Source organism: Centropristis striata, chromosome 16 (assembly GCF_030273125.1).
Source record: "Centropristis striata isolate RG_2023a ecotype Rhode Island chromosome 16, C.striata_1.0, whole genome shotgun sequence".
NCBI classification, from domain to species: Eukaryota; Metazoa; Chordata; class Actinopteri; order Perciformes; family Serranidae; genus Centropristis; species Centropristis striata.
The window spans coordinates 29,345,125-29,366,910 of record NC_081532.1 but is presented as its reverse complement, the minus strand read 5'-3'; the positions used below and the strand labels follow the sequence as shown (position 1 = coordinate 29,366,910).

At 40.5% G+C, this 21,786-nt stretch overlaps 2 protein-coding genes across 3 annotated transcripts in view; one reads left to right on the top strand and one right to left on the bottom strand.

Annotated features, from left to right (window-relative positions):
- LOC131987713 (fibroblast growth factor receptor-like 1) overlaps positions 1 to 9,075 on the top strand; it is a 34,482-nt gene extending 25,407 nt beyond the window's left edge. The window contains exons 4-7 of the mRNA XM_059352561.1: positions 4,334 to 4,420; positions 4,631 to 4,915; positions 5,627 to 5,980; positions 7,516 to 9,075. Coding sequence (XP_059208544.1) covers positions 4,334 to 4,420; positions 4,631 to 4,915; positions 5,627 to 5,980; positions 7,516 to 7,952 — 1,163 coding nt within the window. The 3' untranslated portion in view covers positions 7,953 to 9,075. The remainder of the gene's footprint in view (positions 1 to 4,333; positions 4,421 to 4,630; positions 4,916 to 5,626; positions 5,981 to 7,515) is intronic.
- A 3,414-nt stretch (positions 9,076 to 12,489) lies between these two features.
- On the bottom strand, positions 12,490 to 19,761 carry tacc3 (transforming, acidic coiled-coil containing protein 3). Of its 2 annotated transcripts, none has more exons than XM_059354088.1 (17): positions 19,611 to 19,761; positions 17,548 to 17,713; positions 17,231 to 17,358; positions 17,090 to 17,136; positions 15,645 to 17,004; positions 15,497 to 15,548; positions 15,246 to 15,399; positions 15,058 to 15,116; positions 14,841 to 14,974; positions 14,589 to 14,673; positions 14,338 to 14,460; positions 13,610 to 13,677; positions 13,470 to 13,513; positions 13,214 to 13,374; positions 13,001 to 13,107; positions 12,801 to 12,921; positions 12,490 to 12,689 (listed from the first exon to the last, which is right to left on the bottom strand). In XM_059354088.1, the coding sequence occupies exons 2-17, from the start codon at positions 17,710 to 17,712 to the stop codon at positions 12,624 to 12,626; spliced, it is 2,874 nt and encodes a 957-aa protein (XP_059210071.1). In that variant the 5' UTR covers position 17,713; positions 19,611 to 19,761; the 3' UTR covers positions 12,490 to 12,623. The 2 variants fall into 2 exon arrangements, with proteins under 2 accessions (XP_059210071.1, XP_059210072.1); XM_059354089.1 differs by lacking the exon at positions 19,611 to 19,761 and adding an exon at positions 19,520 to 19,538.
- Positions 19,762 to 21,786: the final 2,025 nt, after the last annotated feature.

Genomic DNA, 21,786 nt, shown 5'->3' with positions numbered 1-21,786 from the left:
TATTCATCTCAGTGATAGATAACAACTTTTTCCCTGCGGTGTGTTTATGTGACAGATAATTTGTCTGGTTTGGCTTCTGCTGCAGTGTGACTGAGCGAGCAATGAAGACTTCAATGAAAACAGTTTAAGACTGATGTGATGAAGCTGGCAGGGATCGCCGGGAGATCAGTTCAACCTGACTGCATGCGGTGCTCCCACTCGCTGATTACATTAGAGAGAAATACCATCGAAAGTTTAATCATAAGTCTTTCTTGGAAGCATATTTCCATGAGATTTTTATCAGAGTGTTTTTGCCCCTTTATGGAGTTACCTGGAGACTTTCTGGCCTGACCGTTAATCCTGATCTGGTTTGTTCCATTTCCTAGTTGTCCTCTGGTGGTGCCGAGTGCGTGACAGATCGACTCTAAACTCACAAGAACTCGCCCCTCCCCTATTCCTGCTCTCTTGTCCATCATCCCATTAGGCTCTGGCAGCCATCTCCACAGCGTTTGTTTTTATAGATAATTGTTCCATCAGGGCTGCATTGCATTCTGGGTGCCTTTTTTGCCACAAAGATTAGGGGGCCTCATTGTCAAAATACTTCCAGGATTGAAGTCAGCTTAATACAGCCAAATAGTCCGCAATTATCATGAGCAACACTTTCCATTAACGTTGAATCACCTAATTGTCAGCCATTTTCATTTAGTTGCATGCCGTTAACTGCGCTGACCTGCTGGGAGGCCTATTATGTTGCTCAAAAAGATCAGAGGATAGAGATTATTTATTTGAAACACTGTAAATGAGGGGTAACTCCCTGAATAGCTCCACATACAGTATCCATCATGTGAGTTTATTATTTTTACTGGAGTGAAAAAGTAAGAGAGGCAGTCAGTTGTAGTGCCGGTCAGGGGAGAGGGGTCGAAGAAATCCTGGCAGCTGTTCAAGTTCAAGGCCCAATGTGGAGAGCATAACTTCTTAAACATCGCCGGGGACCCAGCAGAGAAGCCCAGCAGAAGAAAGACAGTAAGATAAAGAGACAGCGAAGACACAGAGAGTGAGATTGGAAGTGAGAGGGGTGATGTAAGGAGGAGGAGGGGGTTCCACTTCGGCTGGAGAGATATCCCTCCTCCCATCTGCCAGCGGACAGCCTGTCCTCCCCTGAGCTATCTGAAGAATCTGGTCAGTCAGTGCAACATGGCGCCTCCTCAATCCCTCCAGCTGGCTGTTTGGGCCCTGTTTGGGGTGGTCTCTTGACAACTGGCCCCCATCACCTCCCAGCACCCCCACCAGGACAGAGCGATGCATGCAGCAACCATCTCAGCCCTCAGCTGCTCAGTGTGCAGCAGGCTGCATATTAGCATTAACATGGGATTGTCATATTAACATTTATGGGATTGGATTTTAATGTTTATGTCTGCACAGATAATATATTACAGGCCTAATACAGGGCTGGCGGCGCTCATTATTTCTACATGGAGATTTTGGCTCTCGCGGCACATTTTTCATTTCGCTCCTCTCTGGAGACGTTGTCAGGCCAACTGTTGGATAAACTGCCCTGTGTGTGACTGATCACATGTGGTAGCTGTTTGGAGATTTCCAGAGTGTGATGCAAGGCCACTGCGCATAACTTTCCCTGGACATTACAATGTCCCCAACAACATCTGGAGCTCGTTGTGACCTCAAATCATTGGGCCTTTTCCTGTGATTCAGCTGGCACAGGAGGCCAGCAGAGAGAGTGTGTAGTGACCTGTTTCCTGTAGCTGGATTTGTGAATGAAGTGGGAGGGGATGGCGTCAGACCCTAAACACTGTAGCGAGACCATGAATGGATTTAAGTTGTATGGAAGGAGGCTGATTGCATTTTAAACAATTTGATACTTGCATGAGTATGCACTTGAATCATGACTCTTCTGATTGAATTTCCGTTTGCATAACGAACCTTTGATTTCATACAGTATAAGGTATTTTTTGATCACTGATTCCATAATAAGTTGCAGCTTTTACTGACTTTCCAGTACACAAGTGCAGGCCTTTCACATATTTAGAGGCCTCGCAGTCACTCCTCTTTGATTGTTTTATTTCTCAATTTTTCCAAAAATAACAATCATACGGCAGCCATAAGATGTCGTACCTCGCCCCTGTCTGCAGTCTAGTGAGCCAATATTCTGTAAAGACAATAGTGGCAAGGGATAGCTTTAACAGCACAGACATATAAAGGGTGCCATTGTTCCTGAGAATCGCCTAAAAGTAGAGAGGAAATAGATTCAGGAAAAAAAAAAGTCAAAAAGAAAACCCCGGCAGTGTGGGACCGTGTTCTGTTTGGATTGGGAGGTTCAGGAACCGGCAGGAATGCAGAGAGCCCAAGTGAGCAACAGAGAAATATTTCTTCCAGTGGAGGCTGTTTTTTAAAGGAATGGGTTATTATAGTTGGCCAGTTAAACCCCTTCAAATAGCCATGACATCATGGCTGGGCTTGGTGCTGCAGGGGACAAACAAAGGAGGGTTTGTACCCAGAGAACCCTAGAGAGCTTTGAGGGTTTTGGGGGGGACTCGGAGGGAGGCAGAACGAGGGGGTTAGAAGTCACATCTGGCCTCTTTACCTGACCCAATCAAACCCTGAGAGGGAATCAAGTGTGCCAAACTACATCTAGAAAAATCCAACTTGAGACTGCACTGAACTCAAAATCAAGAAGAAGGTGAAAAAGGTACAGAACTGGCTGATAGTTTTTCCATTTTGCATTGTCAGAACACACCTTTCTCTTCACTTCATAGTTGGTGAAGTTTGTTAGAAATACTAAGAATGACTCCAACTACTGTATTTAATGTGAAATGACAGCTCAGTACTATCATATAAAATCATTTAACAGCAGCCTTTCTTCAATAATCATCTGCTTATTGTCTCTTCCTGCACATAGTGGCAGATATGTGCGAGGAACCCGATCTGCTCTGTAAATTCATCAATGCTTAACTCGAAAAGTCGATACGCATCACAAACTGTCGATTAGGTTTCAGTCATTATATTCTCTCTAAGCCCTGTCTTAGCTCTGCTGCATGATGTCAGCCAATGACATAAACTCCACCGCTGTCTCCTGGAACTGGGCTTATGAAAACTGATCATATTACTTCCAAATGTTGCAGAGTATGACCCGATCATGCACCCCGCTCAGCGGAGCCTATCTATAAATGCTAAATTTCATATAGAGCCAAGAACACTTTGCCGGGCCTGTTTGGTGTTGGAGGGCTGCCGTAAGAGCTGTGACGGTGACACTGTTAACAATTAAGACCATGATTTCAATGTAAAGTTAACATAGGCTTTAGGAGTAGCTGTACACTGCCCTTAAAGACATACGGGAACTGTCACATACTGCTGTGATTCCCAACATTTTTCTCGAAGGGACCCCTTTTCTATCTTTTATTAAACTGATAATAACCATATATACCAACTGATAAACTGTCCAATAAACCCAAATGGTGAACGCAGTAACTACATGAGGTTTGTAAAGATTTGTATACATTTTGAGCAGATTATTTCCTGTAAATGTTGCTGTATAGATGAGTGTCCCTGTTAGATTTAGGAACTTTTAATAAAATTCTCTGGCTGTATTTTTTATCGACCTCTAAAGTATATGTATTAACTATAAATCCAAACTTTAAAATAACAGTTTCATTTGTTTTTTCTTCACAGAAATAAATTAAATAGATAAAGACCAACTGTATATTTTTTAAAAAGGTAATCTTACATCACCACTTAAAATCAAGAAGGCCTTACAACCTCTGTAAGTATTAGTTACCCCCTATTGGCTAACTGTCTATAAACACAATACTCAAACGTGACCCTTCCTCAGTGGCTCAAGGAAAGTTAAAGCAAAGCCCAGATTCACTCTTGTTTTGGAACAAGCTTTGTCTGCTTGCTGTTTGACATCATTATATTTCTTTATTTTGGCTGTCTGCTGTTTTTATAGCTTCACTCCCAAACGGTGACACCTAGGAACACAGTAAAATAAAAATTAAAAAAATTAACCTTTGTCCCACAGGTTTCTTTGTCCCACTGGGTTATAAGTAATGTGTGAGAGGGAATTTTTTTTGTACGAGTCTATACAATGTTTTGTTGGTAAATCCTGCATAGTACACCTTTAATTACACCGTAGAAACGGAAAAAATGCATCTATGGTGATTTAAGAAGCATGAGGTTGATAATAAATGACTGTTTAATGCTTCAGATCAATGTCAATGCATGATACATTATGCATAATTCTGTGCTGCAAGTTTTCCTTTATCTTCACTGCAAACAAACACCTGGCTGTTTCGTTTCACCACTCAGCTGCTGACTAACTGCTGTCCTGCTGTGTTTACAGATGACTCAGGATCTGATAAAACTGGACCCGGGGCGGCTGATGGAGCAGAGTCTGTCCTGGGTACTGACGGCTTGTCTGAAAAACTTGGTAAGAGCTCTTTTATTGGCACGCTTTCAATTGTGCAGTAGTAAATAAAACCACACCATACCAGTGGTTCTGCATGTTTTATCCTATCCTTAAACACAGCTTAACGTTTTTGCAAACCATGCTGCTTAGGTTTTTTTTTAAATTTTGCGTGTATTTTTTTGTCATGTATCTACAAATCAGGTAAAATGTTTCCTCTTCTGTCCCACAAAGTACGTCCCCGCTTTACCCAGCCCGCTAAGATGAGAAAACGGGTGATAGCTCGTCCAGTCGGCAGCTCGGTGCGGCTCAAATGCACAGCCAGTGGAAACCCTCGACCGGACATCGTGTGGCTGAAGGACGACAGGCCGCTGACGGAGCGGGAGGTCGGCGAGGGCCGCCAGAAGAAGTGGACTCTGAGTCTGAAGAACCTGACGCCAGAGCACAGCGGCAGATACACCTGCAGGGTCTCCAATCGGGCTGGGGAAATCAATGCCACATATAAAGTTGAGGTCATACGTGAGTATCCCACAGAGAGGCTGAGCTGCACACATACCAAACATGATCACCTGGAAATATTAACGCAAGCAGATGAGGCAGAGGTGATTCATTTAAGTGATTACTGCTGTTTGTATGGATCATTTTTGTGGTCTTTTATACATCGCTGCGGGAAATTAAAACTCTGTAATAGTGGTTCTGATTTTGCCCAAGGAAGAACTGTAACCTCTAAAAAATCTTCTCTCTGATCTACCTACTCCTGATGTCTGATTGCGATCAGCAGGTCTTATTCATATCCTTGCTGCATGGATGAATGTGCTTGTGTAATCATGTATATGAGAAGCACATTGAGGAAGCAGGCTTGAGACGGAGGGCTTGTGCCCTGGTGTTTGCACAGGGGGGAGAGAGAGAGAGAGACTGTTCAACCCAGAGACCCTCCACCCAATCTGGAGCTGATTAAAGCCCAGCTGTCTGCCAGACCCTCTGCCCCCCCTTCCCATGAGAAATGTGTGCTGTACAACCAGGAGCAAAGAAAGAGAGGAAACTAATCACACATACTTCTTGTGTTACATGTGGTATTCCTCCCTCTCTGTCAATTATAAGTTCTAAGCCTGAGGCTAATAACGGTACGGACAACTAAGACCTCTTCTGTCTGCAGAAGGGCTGTCATGTCAAAAGATGTGTGTGTACGTGTGTGTGTGTGTGACAGTTTTCCTCTGTGTGTCTATGCAGAAAGGACAAACTCGAAGCCTATTCTGACTGGCACTCACCCCGTCAACACGACGGTGGACTACGGAGGCACCACGTCGTTCCAGTGCAAAGTGAGGAGCGACGTCAAGCCGGTCATTCAGTGGCTCAAACGCGTGGAGTCCAACGAGGAAAGTCGATACAACTCAACGATCGAGGTGGGAGACCACAAATTCGTGGTACTGCCCACGGGGGAGGTGTGGTCACGACCCGACGGCTCTTACCTCAACAAGCTCCTCATTACCCGCGCCAAGGAGGAGGACGCTGGCATGTACATCTGCTTAGGCGCCAACACCATGGGCTACAGCTTCCGCAGCGCCTTCCTCACTGTGCTGCCAGGTGAGGCCTGGAAAATGTCTGTTTACTGTGAGCCACTTACAAACACACAACAGAGCAACAAATCAGCAGCTTGGACGAGGATCTGTGCTATCAGTTTGTATATGTTATCTGGTTGTATATTTTTAGGAATCTGCAGTAGTGCACACAACACAAACATCAGAGGAACGAGATGAAAGTGAGACTACAAACATGTCAGCAAAAAGTACCAATGAGGACTGATGACAACAGAGCAGTGTTAACAAGAGCAAATGTTTTGTTGTCACCTGTTTTATGTCACTTTTTGATATTTTTTGTTATTTTCCACCGAATAAATTAAATTCTGTCAAACTCAATAGGCAGTCACGCTATGCCGTTGGGCCTAAAAAGACATTTTCCCATAGACTGAAACTGGGAAGGTAAATCGGCATATATATGTTTTTGAGCATCATAACCTGTGTGGAATTTCATCAGAATATGATTAATTTGGTCCGATAACATTTCCAGTTCAGAGGAGCCGTATGATTAAATAATTTAATCAATGGTTAATAGTAATCAATGGTCTGTTTCTGCATTGCTAATTTCACACCTTAAATGTTTTCAGAAACAGATTTCAGTGAGTGTTTAGTAGTAAAATGAGAAAGTTTGTGACTCGGCCGCCATTTGATAAACGGTAGAGCCAAAACCAAGCACTACCCACTGGACGGGGCAGACTTTCTCATTTTACAGCTAGAGGGTGTACTAAAATGTGTTTCTGAAACCATTTAAGTGAGAGATAGGCAATGCAGTAACAGACACATGATTCATGTTTTATCAGCAGTGCCTAGTTTGACTGCAGTTCACGAGCAGTCATTGACATAATTGACCACCTTATTGGAGACTTCTCAGCTCTGACTGGCTGTTTTCCACTAGAAGGAGGCAGAGGAATAGGATTTTTTTTTACTGATTATCTGTCTCAGGTACTGCAGTCAAGATATAGTGACAGTTACAGCAAATATGGCAAGAACTAAAGACCTAAAGTTACCAACTGTGTCTGTAAGAACTGAAATGATTAGTCGATTAATTGCTTAATTACTCAACAGAAAACAATAATCTTAATTATCAATGAATTATTTAAGTCATTGCCAAATACTCACTGGTTTCTGCTTTAGCATTGTAAGGATATGTAGCTTTTCTCTGTTTTTATATAGATAAATAGATTTTTATATACATTGATTTGATTTGACAAAAACAATTAAACTCAGGGTCCACTTATTAGCTTGGGGTAGAGCTTTTAGTTGTCTTCCTCAGTTATCACATAAACTATGTGTGCAACAGGTGGTGATAGTTGTATTTGAGAAAGAGATCAAAGCCAGAATCTAATAAAAGATTTAAACATCTTTGGGGCTTGAACTGTTCAGACATTTTATTGACTAAATTCAAAAGAATTTAATTGATCGTGAATGTTATTATTAGTTTTAGGTCTTAAGCACTCCTCTTGTGCTATAAACAAACTCTTGGCAACATTTAGGAGTTTTTTAAACCTGTTCTGATTTTATTTTGGCCCTCTTCTTTTACAGACACAAAGCCTCCCATCACGCCCATGTTCTCGCCAGCCTCCAGCTCCCTCCCCTGGCCTGTCATCATTGGCATCCCTGCTGGAATAGTGTTCATCTTTGGCACGGTGCTGCTGTGGTTCTGCCAGAGCAGAAAGCACTGTCCCCCTCCCAGCGCCCCAGCTACACAGGTGCTACAGAGCTCCCACCGGCTGCCGTATCGAGAGCGGGAGCGGGGCTGCGTGGCTCCGTCCTCCAGCTCGTCCAGCCCGGAGAAAGACTGCATGAGCTCCATGAACTATGAGGAGTACCTGGCACAGCAGCAGCTCCTTCTGGCCCAGGGAGGACCAACAATGCCCCCTAAAATCTACCCCAAAATCTACACTGACATTCACACACACACTCACTCCCACGTGGACGGGAAAGTACATCAGCATCAACACATTCATTTTCAGTGTTAGCCTTAGTGCCAAACATCCCCCACTGACTCTTCCAGTATCTCAGAGGGACAATGAGCTGTGGACATTCAGCTGGCATTAAGACTCTTCTCATAGCTGGAGATTGTTGGGAGACTGCATGTAGGGAAAAAGAACAGCGGCCAGTGATACACACCTTGTGTTTTTACATCCAATCTTCCATATTTGGTGCTTATTTTTTTACCTGTCAGATTCTCACACCACTAAAAAAATACCTTTTTAATCCTTGTTGTGCACTTAATACAAAAAGGACATTTTTGCGTGTGAGTTTAATTGCAGCTATTCAGGCCAGCTGAAAGGTCTTCCTCAGCAGATGAATTTTGCATTTTCCTACTTGAGGAGCAACTGAAAATGGAGGCCAGGTTTTACCTTTCACTTATTCAGCTGTTGGAGCGCAGTATGTTCTGCCTGGGAATGAAGAAGAAAATGGTACTCAAGATTTACAAAAGGGCTGGTTTTGTGCCCTACTCAGGTAGTCCTTTTGTTTGTTAAAGATGCATAATGTTTGGAATGCTGACCACTATCCTGTATACAACCCTTCTCCATCCCTCACTTTTGTTCTCTGGTGAAAGTGATAGAAACTAGACTGTTTTTATAGGCTTTTATGGCGTGCAAACCTTGCCTGAGACTGCAAGGCATGAATGAATTGAATTGCAGAATGAATTGTTAGCTGTATTGCTCGCCATTATTTCAACATTTTTTAAAGTAGGTTTCCATCATCCGTCAGTAGCATGTTGAGATAAACCAGCAGAGGACGCCACCTTATCCAACCACAGTGTATGAAGCTGTAGTCATTTATAATCAAAATTGAGTCATGAATATTTAATTTATTTTGCTAAAAAATGTATCAAAGGTTTATTTTTCAGAGTAAGGCGTTTTACATATCTATGTAATGTTATTAAAGTATACTGTTGTTGTTGTGTATAGTACATTTTCAGTACTTTGTCACCCAGTTTAATCACATTTAGTTCATGCCAATATTTAGGTATTTCTGTATGTAATTGGTTATATTTGACAATCTTGTATGATGTATTCTGTTCAAAGCTCAAAAACTAAATCATCTAAAATTTGATGGTTTGGTAGTTTGATTAAATGACCTAAAACAAATTAATCACATGCCTCCTCAAAAAGATGAATGTATTTTTTCAATTTATGAATGTTCTTCTGCAGTCGTTAATGAAGGTATAACAATGCTTCCATAAGGCCAGAGGTGTACAAAACAGCCTGCGTTGTGAATGCCATCGTTCACATACTTGTCTGTGTACAAGGCATGTTAGTGGAGGTTTTCAGCAGAGAAGTTGGATCGTATAAATGTTGGATTTACAGGATGTTAAAAGCAAAGGTGCAATACTCCAGATAGTTACTATATTCAGAGATAATAGATAATCACTTCTAAACTATCTCTGCTATATGAATTAATTCTGAGATCATGGCAGAAGAAGTGACAGCTGAGCCATTGTAGATGATTTGTAGGCCATCAAATCAAGCAAATGGCTCCTACACTGTCCCTACGGTTCATGTGTGTATTGCATCTTGCGGAAACAGAGTGTTAATTTCTGGCGAAATGCTCAACCAACACTCCAAACAGACACACAGGACAAGCGAGGCAGCCATCATGTGCACACTAGCACGTAGTTAAAAGCAAGTATCAATGTTGAACAACCAAAGCCGAAAAGGTCACATGTTTCATCAGAGCCCTCATGGAGGCCGAAACGCAAGCATGTCTGTTTGAGATGGCCAAAATAAATGGATGAAATTGAGATTTGCCTTTGGTTTAGCTCCACAAACAAAAACAACAAGTATATATCTGGCCTTAGGGAACTTAACTGCCTGCTCTCTGTTCAGAAACCAGGATACATACAGCATACAGCAGACTCCGATTCAAGCATATTCAGTGGGTTCAAGGTTTTCCAGGACAGTCGTAAATTAGATATCTATACACAGTCCTTACTTTTTATAATTTATATTATGTTTGACTGATTGCCCAATGTCCAATAAAACAGTGGGGAGAGGGCCAAGGTGTCTTTGGCAACTGTTGCTGTCAATCAATCAATCAGCCACTGACGTCATGGCCCGACAAGTCTTTTGGGCCGAACCAGCACCATTGAAAGAGATGGCGCTGGGCCGAAAGTCCTTTTTGGTAGAGTCATTGGCCAGTGGTTAAAAAAAACAACAGTTAGAGGGAGGGCCAAGTGCCGAGCCCCCCTCCTCCTTGGGCCCATTGGCTGTCAATCGATCAATCAATCTGTCACGGCACAGACAAAATAAAATGAAACGCATAGGAGTCAGGCGGTAGAGGTGGATAGAGTAGGCAGCACCTGGCAACATGCTGTAAGAAGCGATAAATGGTTCTCTTGCTTGCTGCATCATCAGTGTATTACAGTGTATAGACGGGTGTTTTGTTTACTAACAATACTGGGTGCGCGCGTAGCCAGGAGACAAAAGCACATTAAGAGAGGAAAGGTTCTGCTACCCATAGATATCTATGGTGCTGCCTGCACTATGTGCTCACTGATGACACTAAGTTTTAATGGAGTTTAACAGTACTGGACACCCTGACTACGTCATTGATTGAAGTTTTTAGACTGGCACAATAACATGCCCTAATTGCATGTTGGTCAGTCCTGTTGTTGTTGTTGAGAAGCTGATGTGCTGTTACCTGTGCCACCGTGATCAGATGTTGATAGATGAGGAGGTGATAAACAGACCAGCAGTTGGACATGAAGGTTATGATTAGTGTGACAGTGTTAAATGTGCTAGTAGGCCATTTCTGTCCCTGCAGAGTAATTTGCCCACCTAAAGGTTTGTTGTTGGTTATGTTAACATTTGTTTCCTGAGCATTAGTTGAATATACTTTACAGTGAGCAATGGTGTTCCCACTGTACTGTTAATGTGTGTTGTGTTGCATGCTATTGTAATATATATATTTATACATTTAAGAGTGAAAGTTATCCATTCTGACTTCCTGTGTTTTGATTGATACTCTGGCTGTTTTAGGTAGCCTACATGTAGTGGATATGGTGTGATGTGGTTAGTATGTCTACATGGTTAGGAGAGCACTAAGATAGCCTGTGTGTCATCAGTTGTGGTAGGCTGGTCAGGGTAAATATGCCAGGACTGATTTGTTTTGTCCCAGTCCAGCCCTGACAACCCTAAACATTTCACTTCTTGATCACGCTAAACCAAAAAAACAAAACTTCTTGACAGAAGGGTGACAAATTGAAACACAACAAAGTTTCATGTTTGAAAATGTGTCACCTGTTTGTGAGCAGACCTGGAATCCTATGTAACCTAAATTTTAAGCAATTTTAGCATTTTATTCAAAATTCATGCACTTTTCAAGCCTCATTAAAGGCCACATTAATCGTTGAGGGATTTCCAGCCCCTGTAGGAACCCTGTAAAACCTAAGGGCCTGCTGGGTACAGACAGGTCAGCTTTCCTCCTTTGAGCGAGCTGAAGTGTCTGCGGAGGGTGACACAGAGGGCAGCCAGCAGAGGGACAGAAGTTGCTCGGATGAATGACTGAATAGATACAGACACAAGAGCAGCCTCACACAGGCCTTTTTAGATGAGTGATGGCCCCTGCAAGACTACACCGAGTGACCAGCATCTTTTCCCATTTAAGTGACTCGACCCTCTCCGCCTCCCCCCCGGTCCGCACTACCACCTCATTCAACTCCAATCTAGGTAGGATTTCCTTTCACCATTTAGGAAGTGCATTGTCCTGCCTCTGGGAGTGATGTGACAGGACCCTGTGATTGCTCAGGAAAGAAGGGGAGCATTGTACCAGGTGAGCTCTTGTTTTGTTGCAAGCATTGCAGGACGAGGATGAGCTTTGGCTCCAGACAGATGAGCGGTGAGAGCACTGAATAGCTTTGTGTGTTTAAAGTAGAAATTCTACACAGAAGAAAGGGCTTTAAACAGCCATGTTACCTCCATATCCATAAATAATGATTCAGATCCAAAACACAAATGACAAGATTCAAAATATTATGAAGGCAAAGCCTGCCCCCTAGTGGTATGAAATCATGCAACACTTAAGATGAGACATTACATGCATAGAGATTTTATGCTATTTTGCTTTCTTAACATGTTTTCTTAGACTAGTGGTAAAAAACAACCTCAAAACCTCCAAAATACACATTAAGGTGTTTATTTTACTTAGTCTTTAAATTTCTCCTAAATTAACCAGAAGTTACCATTAGGTAATGCCTCAATTGCAAATTTAAGCATAATCAGATTTTTTTTTATTTTTTTTTTTATAGTCTTAATGCAAATAATCAACTGCAAAAGTTTTGTGATGTTAAAAATATTTTGCCCTATTCTCCCTTCATGTCTTGTAACATATGGCCTTTAAAGATATGTATTGTAAAATTCCAATTTCTCAATTATTTCCCCCTCCTATTCATACAGAAATCTCTAATTCAATTGCACTTCCATACAAACTTTCAAGTTTTATTCCTGTCTATTTTTAAACCCAATTTCACCTTAGTAAGAGGACAATGTCACACTCACGTAAACTTGTAAATCATCTTTATTAACCCTTTTTACAGTATAAGAAGAACATTTACAAAGACAAACTAGGAAAAGAAAATGATCTGGACAGGAACTATAATGAAGAAAAGACATTAAAATTTACAGTATTTACAAATGAGCTCAACCCTTCCCCACATTGGTGATAAGTTCATCACAGAGTTTGGTGAGCTCTTCACACTCCTTCACCTGTACAAGAAAAGAAGGAAAAGGAAATTAGAAAAATATTACCATAATATTTTGTAGCTCATTTTCAAGACTTCTGCAAATACATGCCATCCAGTTTCCATGTTGACTCACCTTCTGGTCCAGGCTCTTGTCCAGTGACTGCACCTTCAGCTGCTCCCGCCGCAGCTGGGCTTGAAGTGCTGACAGCTCAGCCTTGTTCTTTGACCGCACGTCAGCAATCATATCATTTGCACTGAAGATGAAGAATACAAGTCAGACACTGCTAATCTTGCAATTTTACATCAATAACTCAGTGGAGTCCAGTTACTTACTGGGAAATTTTCTCCTCAGCGTGGGCTTTGAGGGTCTGGTAGCGCTGCTCCTCCTTTTTGATCCTCTCCAGATAATCCTGAGCACAAGCTTTCAGAGCGACTTCATTCTGAAGGAAAGGGCACAGAAAAAAATCATTTACCCAACAAATGCCACAGCCAGTGTATTGTGTATTTGCTGTTGATAACAGGGCTCAAGTGTTCATGTTTTCTGACCTTTTTGTAGCCCTCAACGACATCCTTGTACTTCTCCAGTCTCTTGAAAAGGTCGGAGAAAGATCTCTCCATGGTGTTCAGGTCACTGGACACCTGGTCCTTCTCCAGCAGGGCTTCCTTGAGCTTCTCCTGGGCCACCTCCCTCTCCTTCTCCTGGTCAGCTGAATGCAAGAAAGTTGGGGAGCTCTTTTGTCAATACACCATTAAATAGATTTTTAAAATCCCTTAGACTGTGACATAATTTATAACCACTTACCCATCATTTTTGCAATCACAAGCTCAAATTCTGCAATTATTTTCCTGTATAGGCAAAAAAAAAAAAAAAAAAAACAGCTCTTGAATATCTTGAAACATTCAATCAAAAACAAAATCTAAATTAAACAAATTAAAGGTTACCTCATCTCTTGACCATCGTCGAGTATCTTTTTATACTTTGCACTCCATTGGTCCTCTTGTTCCTTTGCCTATTTCACAAAATACACACCTTGTTATTCATCAATAGTATGGGCCTATTCGGTGCTATAAAAAGCTTACTTAAAGAAATAAAAGTAAAAAGCTGTCTTTTTATTTTAAAGTGTTGCATTTTACAATGTCAAATGGAAAAACAATAATATATCAACCAAAATATATTCATGAGCTTGATTCATCCCAAATTTTGTTGAATATCAGACCAAACTAAAGACCATCAGGGACATTTCTGATGATCAGAATTGCTACTGAACTGAATACTGTGCCACATTTAGTCCCCATGTTTGTTTGTGTTTAAAAAAGGGCTACCTCACTTTTTATGTAATATATATCTCCGTAAATGATGGAAGACTGAAAAATAAAAGATTGAGTTGACACTGACAACCTTATAGGCCTAATCATTGACAGTTGCCTGTTCAACACATTTCTTTGATATTAGATGCTTGTGTTTAATCCAGAATGAGCTGTGGTTTAGTCAGATTACTCTAAACTGCTTCAGGGATTGTTTGAAAAACCACACTATTAACAAGTTCTAGTGTGGGTTTTTTGTGAATACAGAACCTTGTATAGACCCAAACAAAGTGACTTCAAATGGAAAACCTCTTCTGCTTCTTCAGCTGTTATTTTTAAATTCACAAAACAGAGCATAGACATACTTGTGCCTGGACCCTGGCGATGGCGTCATCCATGTCTTTCTGACTGTACTTCAGCACTTCAATAATGGCGTCCTCTGTGTTTGCTGGCTGAGGGAAAGGAGGGACGAGGGTTGCGAGGATTGCCTAAATGACAGTTCCAGTGTAAAGAAATCAAGTTAGGTGAAGCATTGAATGAAGTTTGTACATTTCCTACCTATTTTTACTAAAGGGTCGAAGGGAAAATCAATGTACGCATTTGCAGAGTGACTTACTGGTGCTGTAGCATCATCAAACAGTTTAAAATCATCCTTTTGTGCTCCACTTGCATATGTTTCTGCAGTCTGTAGAGTTTCAAGCCTGGAGAGTTGGAGAGGGGGAAAAAAGCTAATTTGTGAAGTGGTCAGAGTGGTTACACTTGAGACAAATCTCATTTTGTTAAACAGGATGTGTGAACGGAACAAATTCACTTCTAATGTCCAGTGACGGCTGCAATCAGAGTGAGTGGAAACAGAAGTACGTCATACCGTGAAGCAAAGGCAGCGGGGCGAGGGACATCGTGGGTCTGAGGTACCGGGCCTGCAGACTTCTTGGGGCTGTCTCTCAGGAGGGGGTCAAACTTGAGGTACAAGGATTGCTTCCTCAATGCAGATTCTTTGAACTGTTGACAAAAAAAAAACATTTAGGTCATGCACTGACAATCAAAGAAGTGGGTCATTTAACATAAGTGAATTAAGTACTTACGCTGCTGGAGCCAAACTGTTCAAGGTAATCGATTTGCCCGTCAAAGTCATTGGCCATGACTGCAATTAAAGATCATAGGTTAACTTAAAAAACAGCTTTCCACAAATACAGAGAACATTTTTTGGACCATTTCTAAAACTGGAAATTTGCAGACACAAAAAATAGAGTTGCCTCAAACGTTTACTTACACACAGTTCCAGGAACAAACTCGTCGTTGAATTCTGACTTGGCAACCTGTGACTTCTGATCAGGTTGACACAACTCAGGAAGACTCTCCACAGGGCGTTCAGCTTCAAGCTGTAACCCCATGTCACGGTCAGAAGGAGCCTTGTCTTCAGCATTCTGTCATTCAACAATAACAGATTATTTTTGTGAAAAACATTCAACTAAAAGGGGGTGAAATGAACAAATGTATTAGAATTATATCAATCTGCATTACTTGTCTTTCTGCTCCAGGGTTGGCTTCTGCAGCTGGGATACTCTCTCCAGAGCTACAGAGGGAGAAAGCACACAAAGTTAGAGTGAGATTAAGTGTTGCAAGTGAATTGTGTCATGCATTTCACACTCAGTTAAAAAAGTAAACGTACCATGCAGATGATACGGCTTCCTTCTCCACAGGCTTGTCTGGTTGCTCTGGAATCGATGTTTCTGCAAGCACAGGGGCCGATTTCTTGCTACATTTCGGAGAGTTGCTCATGCTTGCTGCTGTGCCGAAGGGATTGAAGTTTGGATCATCCAACTTGTCAAGGTCAAGAGAGTAAGACCCTTTGGGAAGCAGAACCTCTGCAGCGTCACTGGCATCAGGCTGCACTGGAGTTTCTTTTGGCGGTTTGGCAGTTTGACCTGGTGGCTTCCCCTCTTTAGGTTTTAGACCAGGTGGCCTTTTGCCAAATTTCTTGGGTGGAGGTTTGCGTTTGACCTCACTGCCATCATCGAAATTGAACTCGAGTTTGACTGGTCCTTCCTTGCATGGCGCATCAGCTGGCTGGGACGTAGATTCAGCAGCATTAGCTGAGATTGGGGCCACTGTAGCTATTGGTTTCATCTCAGGCTGAACTGGCACCTCTTGAACCACCTGAGGTATGTCAACAACATTTGAGGGGTTATCTTCTTTTATCTGCGTCTCCTCGAGAGGTGGGGTGATGTCTGGCACCTTTCTCCCAAGGACCGGGGAATTCTGAATTTTAGAGCCGCCGGTTTGGAAAGGATTGACTGCATCAAGGTTGTCAAAATCAAAGTTGTAAGAACCTTTCGCTGGCAGTGGAGCATCTTCCACAAAGCTGCTTGACACTTTGTCTTGATCAAGCTGAACTGGCACCTCTTGAACTTCCTCAGGTATGTCAACAACATTTGCGGGATTATCTTCTTTTATCTGCGTCTCCTCGAGAGGTGGGGTGATGTCTGGCACCTTTCTCCCAAGGACGGGGGAATTCTGAATTTTAGAGCTGCCAGTTTGGAAAGGATTGACTGCATCAAGGTTGTCAAAATCAAAGTTGTAAGAACCTTTGACTGGCAGTGGAGCATCTTCAACAAAACTGCCGGACACTTTGTCTTGATCGATCTTATGAGATGCTTCAGCAGGCTGTTTTGTATCAGGTGTGGCAATGCATGAATCTTGTTCGTCTCCTTCTTGGACCTTCGTCACTGTGACAACACTGCTCTCTGTGGAGCTGATGTTGGCAGAGAGGTCAGCCAGTGAGTTTTCCACAGACGGGGTGAATGGAAGTGTCTCGTCCAGTGCAGATTCTGCCTTGGTGGGCTCCACCAAGATATTCTCTGGTTCGATTTGAGATTCTGTCGGAGGGTTTTGGACAGCGGGCCTCGCAGGAGAGAGGACCATCTTATTGGAGCACTGAAATGGATCCATGGCCTCAAGGTTGTCAAAATCCAGCTGGTAGCCTCCTTTGCTTTGTATGGGCATCTCATCATCAGGGTAAGATGAAACTTCTGTGGAAAATGTAAGAAGGCTATCATCAATCTTTCCACAATTAGAGAAAATTAAGGAAAATAACTTTGATGTTGGATGAATTACCTTGTTTGGGCTCATTAGGCTGCTCAGGGGCATTTTGTGATGGAGTACTATACAAACAAAACAGCAACAACAACTCTTAAAACAAGTTCCTTAAATGGCTTATTAAATTGCTTGTATGCTTCAGTGAGAAATGTTACTTACTTTAGTTTATCCAAACGCAAGGACTCCATTGCTTTTGTACACTCATCCAAACTTGCCATCTTAGCAGATTTAGTTGGAGACACGATTCTTTTAGTCACAGGATCTCTTCTTGGAGTCTGAAAACAAACCTGAACACAAGTCATTTGATCAGTATCCTAAGTAGCCGGATACCGAATTATAGACAACAAAATTATCTTAACCAGATCTAACAGCTGTATAAAGGACTTGGTGTATATTTCAGCCTGGTGTCATTGCAATGTGTAAAAGGCATCAAGATGAGGACAGAACGTCAAAAAAAAAGCAGCTTTGTTCTGTACCTTCACCCCCTTTGGCATAGTCTTGCTAGGCAGGTTTTCTGTCTGACGCAGGATGGATGGTCTCCCAGTTGGCTGGTCCAGAGCAAAAATGTCATTAATTGAGCCGTTCTGCTTTCCTCCAGGGCAGACCCCACAATTCTCATCATTCACAGCAACAGAACTCATCCTGTAAACACAAAGAACCAGACTGCAAGTTATGGGACTGCTGACACTCTGAAGGGTGGCGTCATCCTGCAAGCTGCACTCAGTTGATAAGACACTAGATAAGGTAGTGGAGTTTACTGAGGTGTGTAAACAGCAGAATCAAGACGAATGCCACTGTAAAATTAATTATATTGGTTATCATGGTTGGCATGCACCTACAATTTTTTTATTGCCATAATACACCTTTTCTTAAAAGAAGTAGTAAAGAGAACCATTGTTTTTGTTTTTTAAAAGATCTGTTCTAGCTACACGGGGGATGATTATGTTTACCAAGCTGATCTGTCTGTCAAAAAGCATATTGCTGATATGTTGGTATCAGACTCATGAACATGTTTGCCAACATGAAAATGTAACAGCAATGCCAAAACTGAGGTAGAAAAAAGGCTGCCATTACATAGTTTGTCCACCAGATAGCACTAAAGTTAATTTTCAGTTGTAAAAAGTCCAGTTCAGTGGATGAAATGAAAATACAACACCATCTAATTAAAATAAAAATTCAATATCATTGAAGTCAAAATAACCAGTAGCACAGAAGTGTTGACGGTGGCTAAAAAGTGTTTAAGCGTAACTAGTTCCATTTAAGATTCCTAGTAAAGCCTTTTTTGGGGGGGTTAAGTGTCCTCAGAACTCAATTTAGACCCTGGTTCCTCTGGTCAAACTGCTCAAAAGGAACCCATGCCCCGAGGAACTTGTTCCTGCTGTGGAAAAGGGGCAGAGAGCCAGCATGCATGTTGCAAGGGCCCTGAAAAGTGACTAAACTGAATTGTATGCAACCATTGTTGATGTTAATAATGACCAATGCTTTTCATGCTATGACTTGCCAAAATGTCTGTTGTGAAGGTCTACTAAAGCATTATTAGTAAAATGATCTTACTTTAGTGAGCACTTGAATCTGGAATGACTAAAGTGATTTCCAAATTCAGTTTTAATGTTCTATGAGGAACTTTGATGATAAGATTAGATAAGATAGAACTTTATTAGTCCCGAAGGAAATTCTTGTTCCAGAATGCTCCAAGTTAAAAAAAACAACCAAAATATAGGATAATACATGAAAAACAATAAACAAAATAGGTATCAATATAAAATATAGATATGACAATATAAAATTAAAGAATAAGGTGTCAGGAGTAAAGTGGGTAGAGTACAGATGACATGGCAGGATGTAACAAATACAGATATATTGCACATGATAATGACCATAATATAGTCCGTGGTGTTAAATTGTATAGCACATTGTTATTATGATGATTGATGGGTTTCGAATCTGAGTCGCAAGGACACCATTTTCAGCTATAAAGTTATTTTTCTCTCCTAAATATTAGTGAGATTTTATGGTGCGCCATTAGCCAAATGTTTGTATACATGGCACTTTTGAATTGGCTGGTACTTGAGGCTAATAAGAGCTTGAATTCCAGAATATTAATTAACAGTTAACAGAGTTTGATGGCACACACAGTTGGTGAATAACATCTTTGTTTTATTGATACCACGCGACCAACGTGTTCATCAATCCGTTCCTCCCAGCAGCTGATACCCGACGTTAACACCAACCAGAGGGCAAAACACTCAACGTGGACAGCCAATGACTCATAACTTTCAGCAAGGTTGGACATTATTACGTTAGCTGCTTTGTTGAAAATGCTAATGGTGCCCTATTAACGTTAAACGGCTTAACTTTTTCCCAAAAGCCAGTATCTTACCAGTATCGACACCAATCTTAAGTTAGACGAGCAGTGACAGCAGAGTAACACCAGACACCGTTACTTACTTTACTTAATCGGAGAGAATCAGAAACTTTATGAGCAGACGACAGAACAATATGTAAGCTACCATATTATCATCCTACGTCCAACACCCACCTTAACAACGAGTTGCAGTTGGCCGGAGTTTTAACGTCTTTGGTCAGCGAACTGAACTGCAGGCTACTGATGAAGACTAGTGAACGTTTGAAAAACCCTCCTGCTCTGAGACACAACCGTTTGGAATTTAAAAGTCTTGCAACGAACCAATAACATCGCCAGAAACATTCAAAGGAAACGCACTTCCTGGTTGATCAGCCAATCACAACGAAGAGCGGATATGATCCAATCGAAGGCTGCGACCAGCTTCAAAGAGGAGAAAGGGCAACTATCAGCTACCGTTGAAGTGGCATTATAAAGATGTCATATTTGGCTGTTTTGATCACTAAAACAAGGATGATGATGATGCATATTTTCTTATAAAATCATTTTTTCTTTTTGCCAAATATCAAGTAAAAAAACAAATGTCTTTGTTGAAGTCAGAGTTTGAACAGTATACCTCAACTCTCTCCTGTCTACAAAACAAAATAGCTGTGAAGATGTACGTTTAATGTCTTTAACATGTAATCTTGCGTCTATTTATTTTATTATTCATTTGTTTGTTTTTGCTTCATTCTTTTCCATTTAATTACTTTTCTATTTTTTTTAAATATTAATTACTTCTGTTTATATTTTGCATTATTTATTTTTCTGTAACTCATTTCTTCTTCTTTGTAACTGTGCAATGTATTGCTGTTTGATATAAAAATAATAATAATTAAAAAAAAAGTGACAAAGTGCACCTGAAAAAGTCAAATCAATTTGAATTCATCTCACTGTTTTTGTCGTGTTGATGGTTACAGCCTTCAAGGTTGACTTAAACAATTTCTCACTACCCCGAGCAACAGGGACAAAAAATGACATAAGTATAAATAAATAAATACATAAAAAAGTGAATACATTTAAAATAAATTAATAATGTAGGAATAAATACATTTACAAATACATAAATAAATACACATGGAAATATAAAAATAATTAAAAAAATAAATAAATACAGAAAAGCAAAAATAAATAATGTATTACACGTTAAAAAAAATTACATATAAATTTATCTTTTTGAATTTATATCTACATTCATTCACTTTTGTATTTATTTATTTATTCATTCATTTATTTATTTCTACTTATGCAAAAGTGACATAAGTAGAAATAAATACATAAAAAGTGAGTAAATGTAGAAATGAATAAACTTGAAGGAATAAATAAAAAATGTAGAAATAAATAAATACATTTATTAATTAATAAAACACATGGACATGTTATATATATATATAATGATAACAACAAAAATAGCTTATAAGAGTTTAATTTAGGAGCTGATATCTAGCCATTTTCCATGGTTTTCTGGATCATGACTTTGGTTATTATCAAGAAAACCATGGAAAATGTCTAGATATCAGCTCTTGAATTAAACTCTTATGAACTATTTTTGTTGTTATCATATTTGTCCAAACAAATATAACATGTACCTTTAGTTGTACCAGGCATTAAAATTAACAAGAAATTGAAGAAAACAAGGGTGGTCTAATATTTTTTTCCATGACTGTATGTATTTATTTTTTATTTCTACTTCTGTAAATTTTTGTCCCTTGCAGGGAAAGACCACAAGCAAAAAAAATGTTAAATCTGGATTCAAGGTGATAAAAGCAGGGAGTCTTTACACCATCAATTTCCTTTTTCTTTTTTGTTAAAAATGTTGTACCCTGTTTTATTTAAAAATAATTTCAGTTATCCTAATCTAACAAACCTTGTATGTTAAAGGTGTTTGTCATTATTGTTATGCAACAGTGTTTTAATTATGTATCTTTAAAAAAAAAATGGAAGTAACTGACTTCTTTTGAGTCTACACTTTTATGAAGACAGAGAAAGTTGAGCAAAAAGGAGAATTGTTGTCATGTACCACTATTAGTTTGTCACTGTGTATGTATAAAACATCAAGCCTAAATCACTGGTCATTGTGTCAAACCCCAGAGCTTTATCAATAAAGGTACTGAAGAGTATTGTTCTTGTAGTGACTCAAATAGTGGTCCCTTAATGTGACACTTTCTAAGTCATTGTCTGTCACATTATCTGGCACATCAAATTTATCATGTACATACTAATACTGGGCGCAGTAATGTGCTGCCCACTGCTCCTTGCATGGTGTGTTCACTTGTGTGTAAAAAAAAAAAAAAAGGATGGGTTAAATGCAGAG

Excerpts from the sequence above, each read along its gene's own strand:
- tacc3 (XM_059354088.1), bottom strand. The coding sequence starts at position 17,712 with ATGAGTTCTGTTGCTGTGAATGATGAGAATTGTGGGGTCTGCCCTGGA. Across the intron at positions 12,922-13,000 it reads GCTGAGGAGAAAATTTCCCA|TGCAAATGATATGATTGCTG; the intron begins GTAAGTAACTGG and ends CTTCATCTTCAG. Across the intron at positions 12,690-12,800 it reads ACAAGAGCCTGGACCAGAAG|GTGAAGGAGTGTGAAGAGCT; the intron begins GTGAGTCAACAT and ends TTTCTTGTACAG.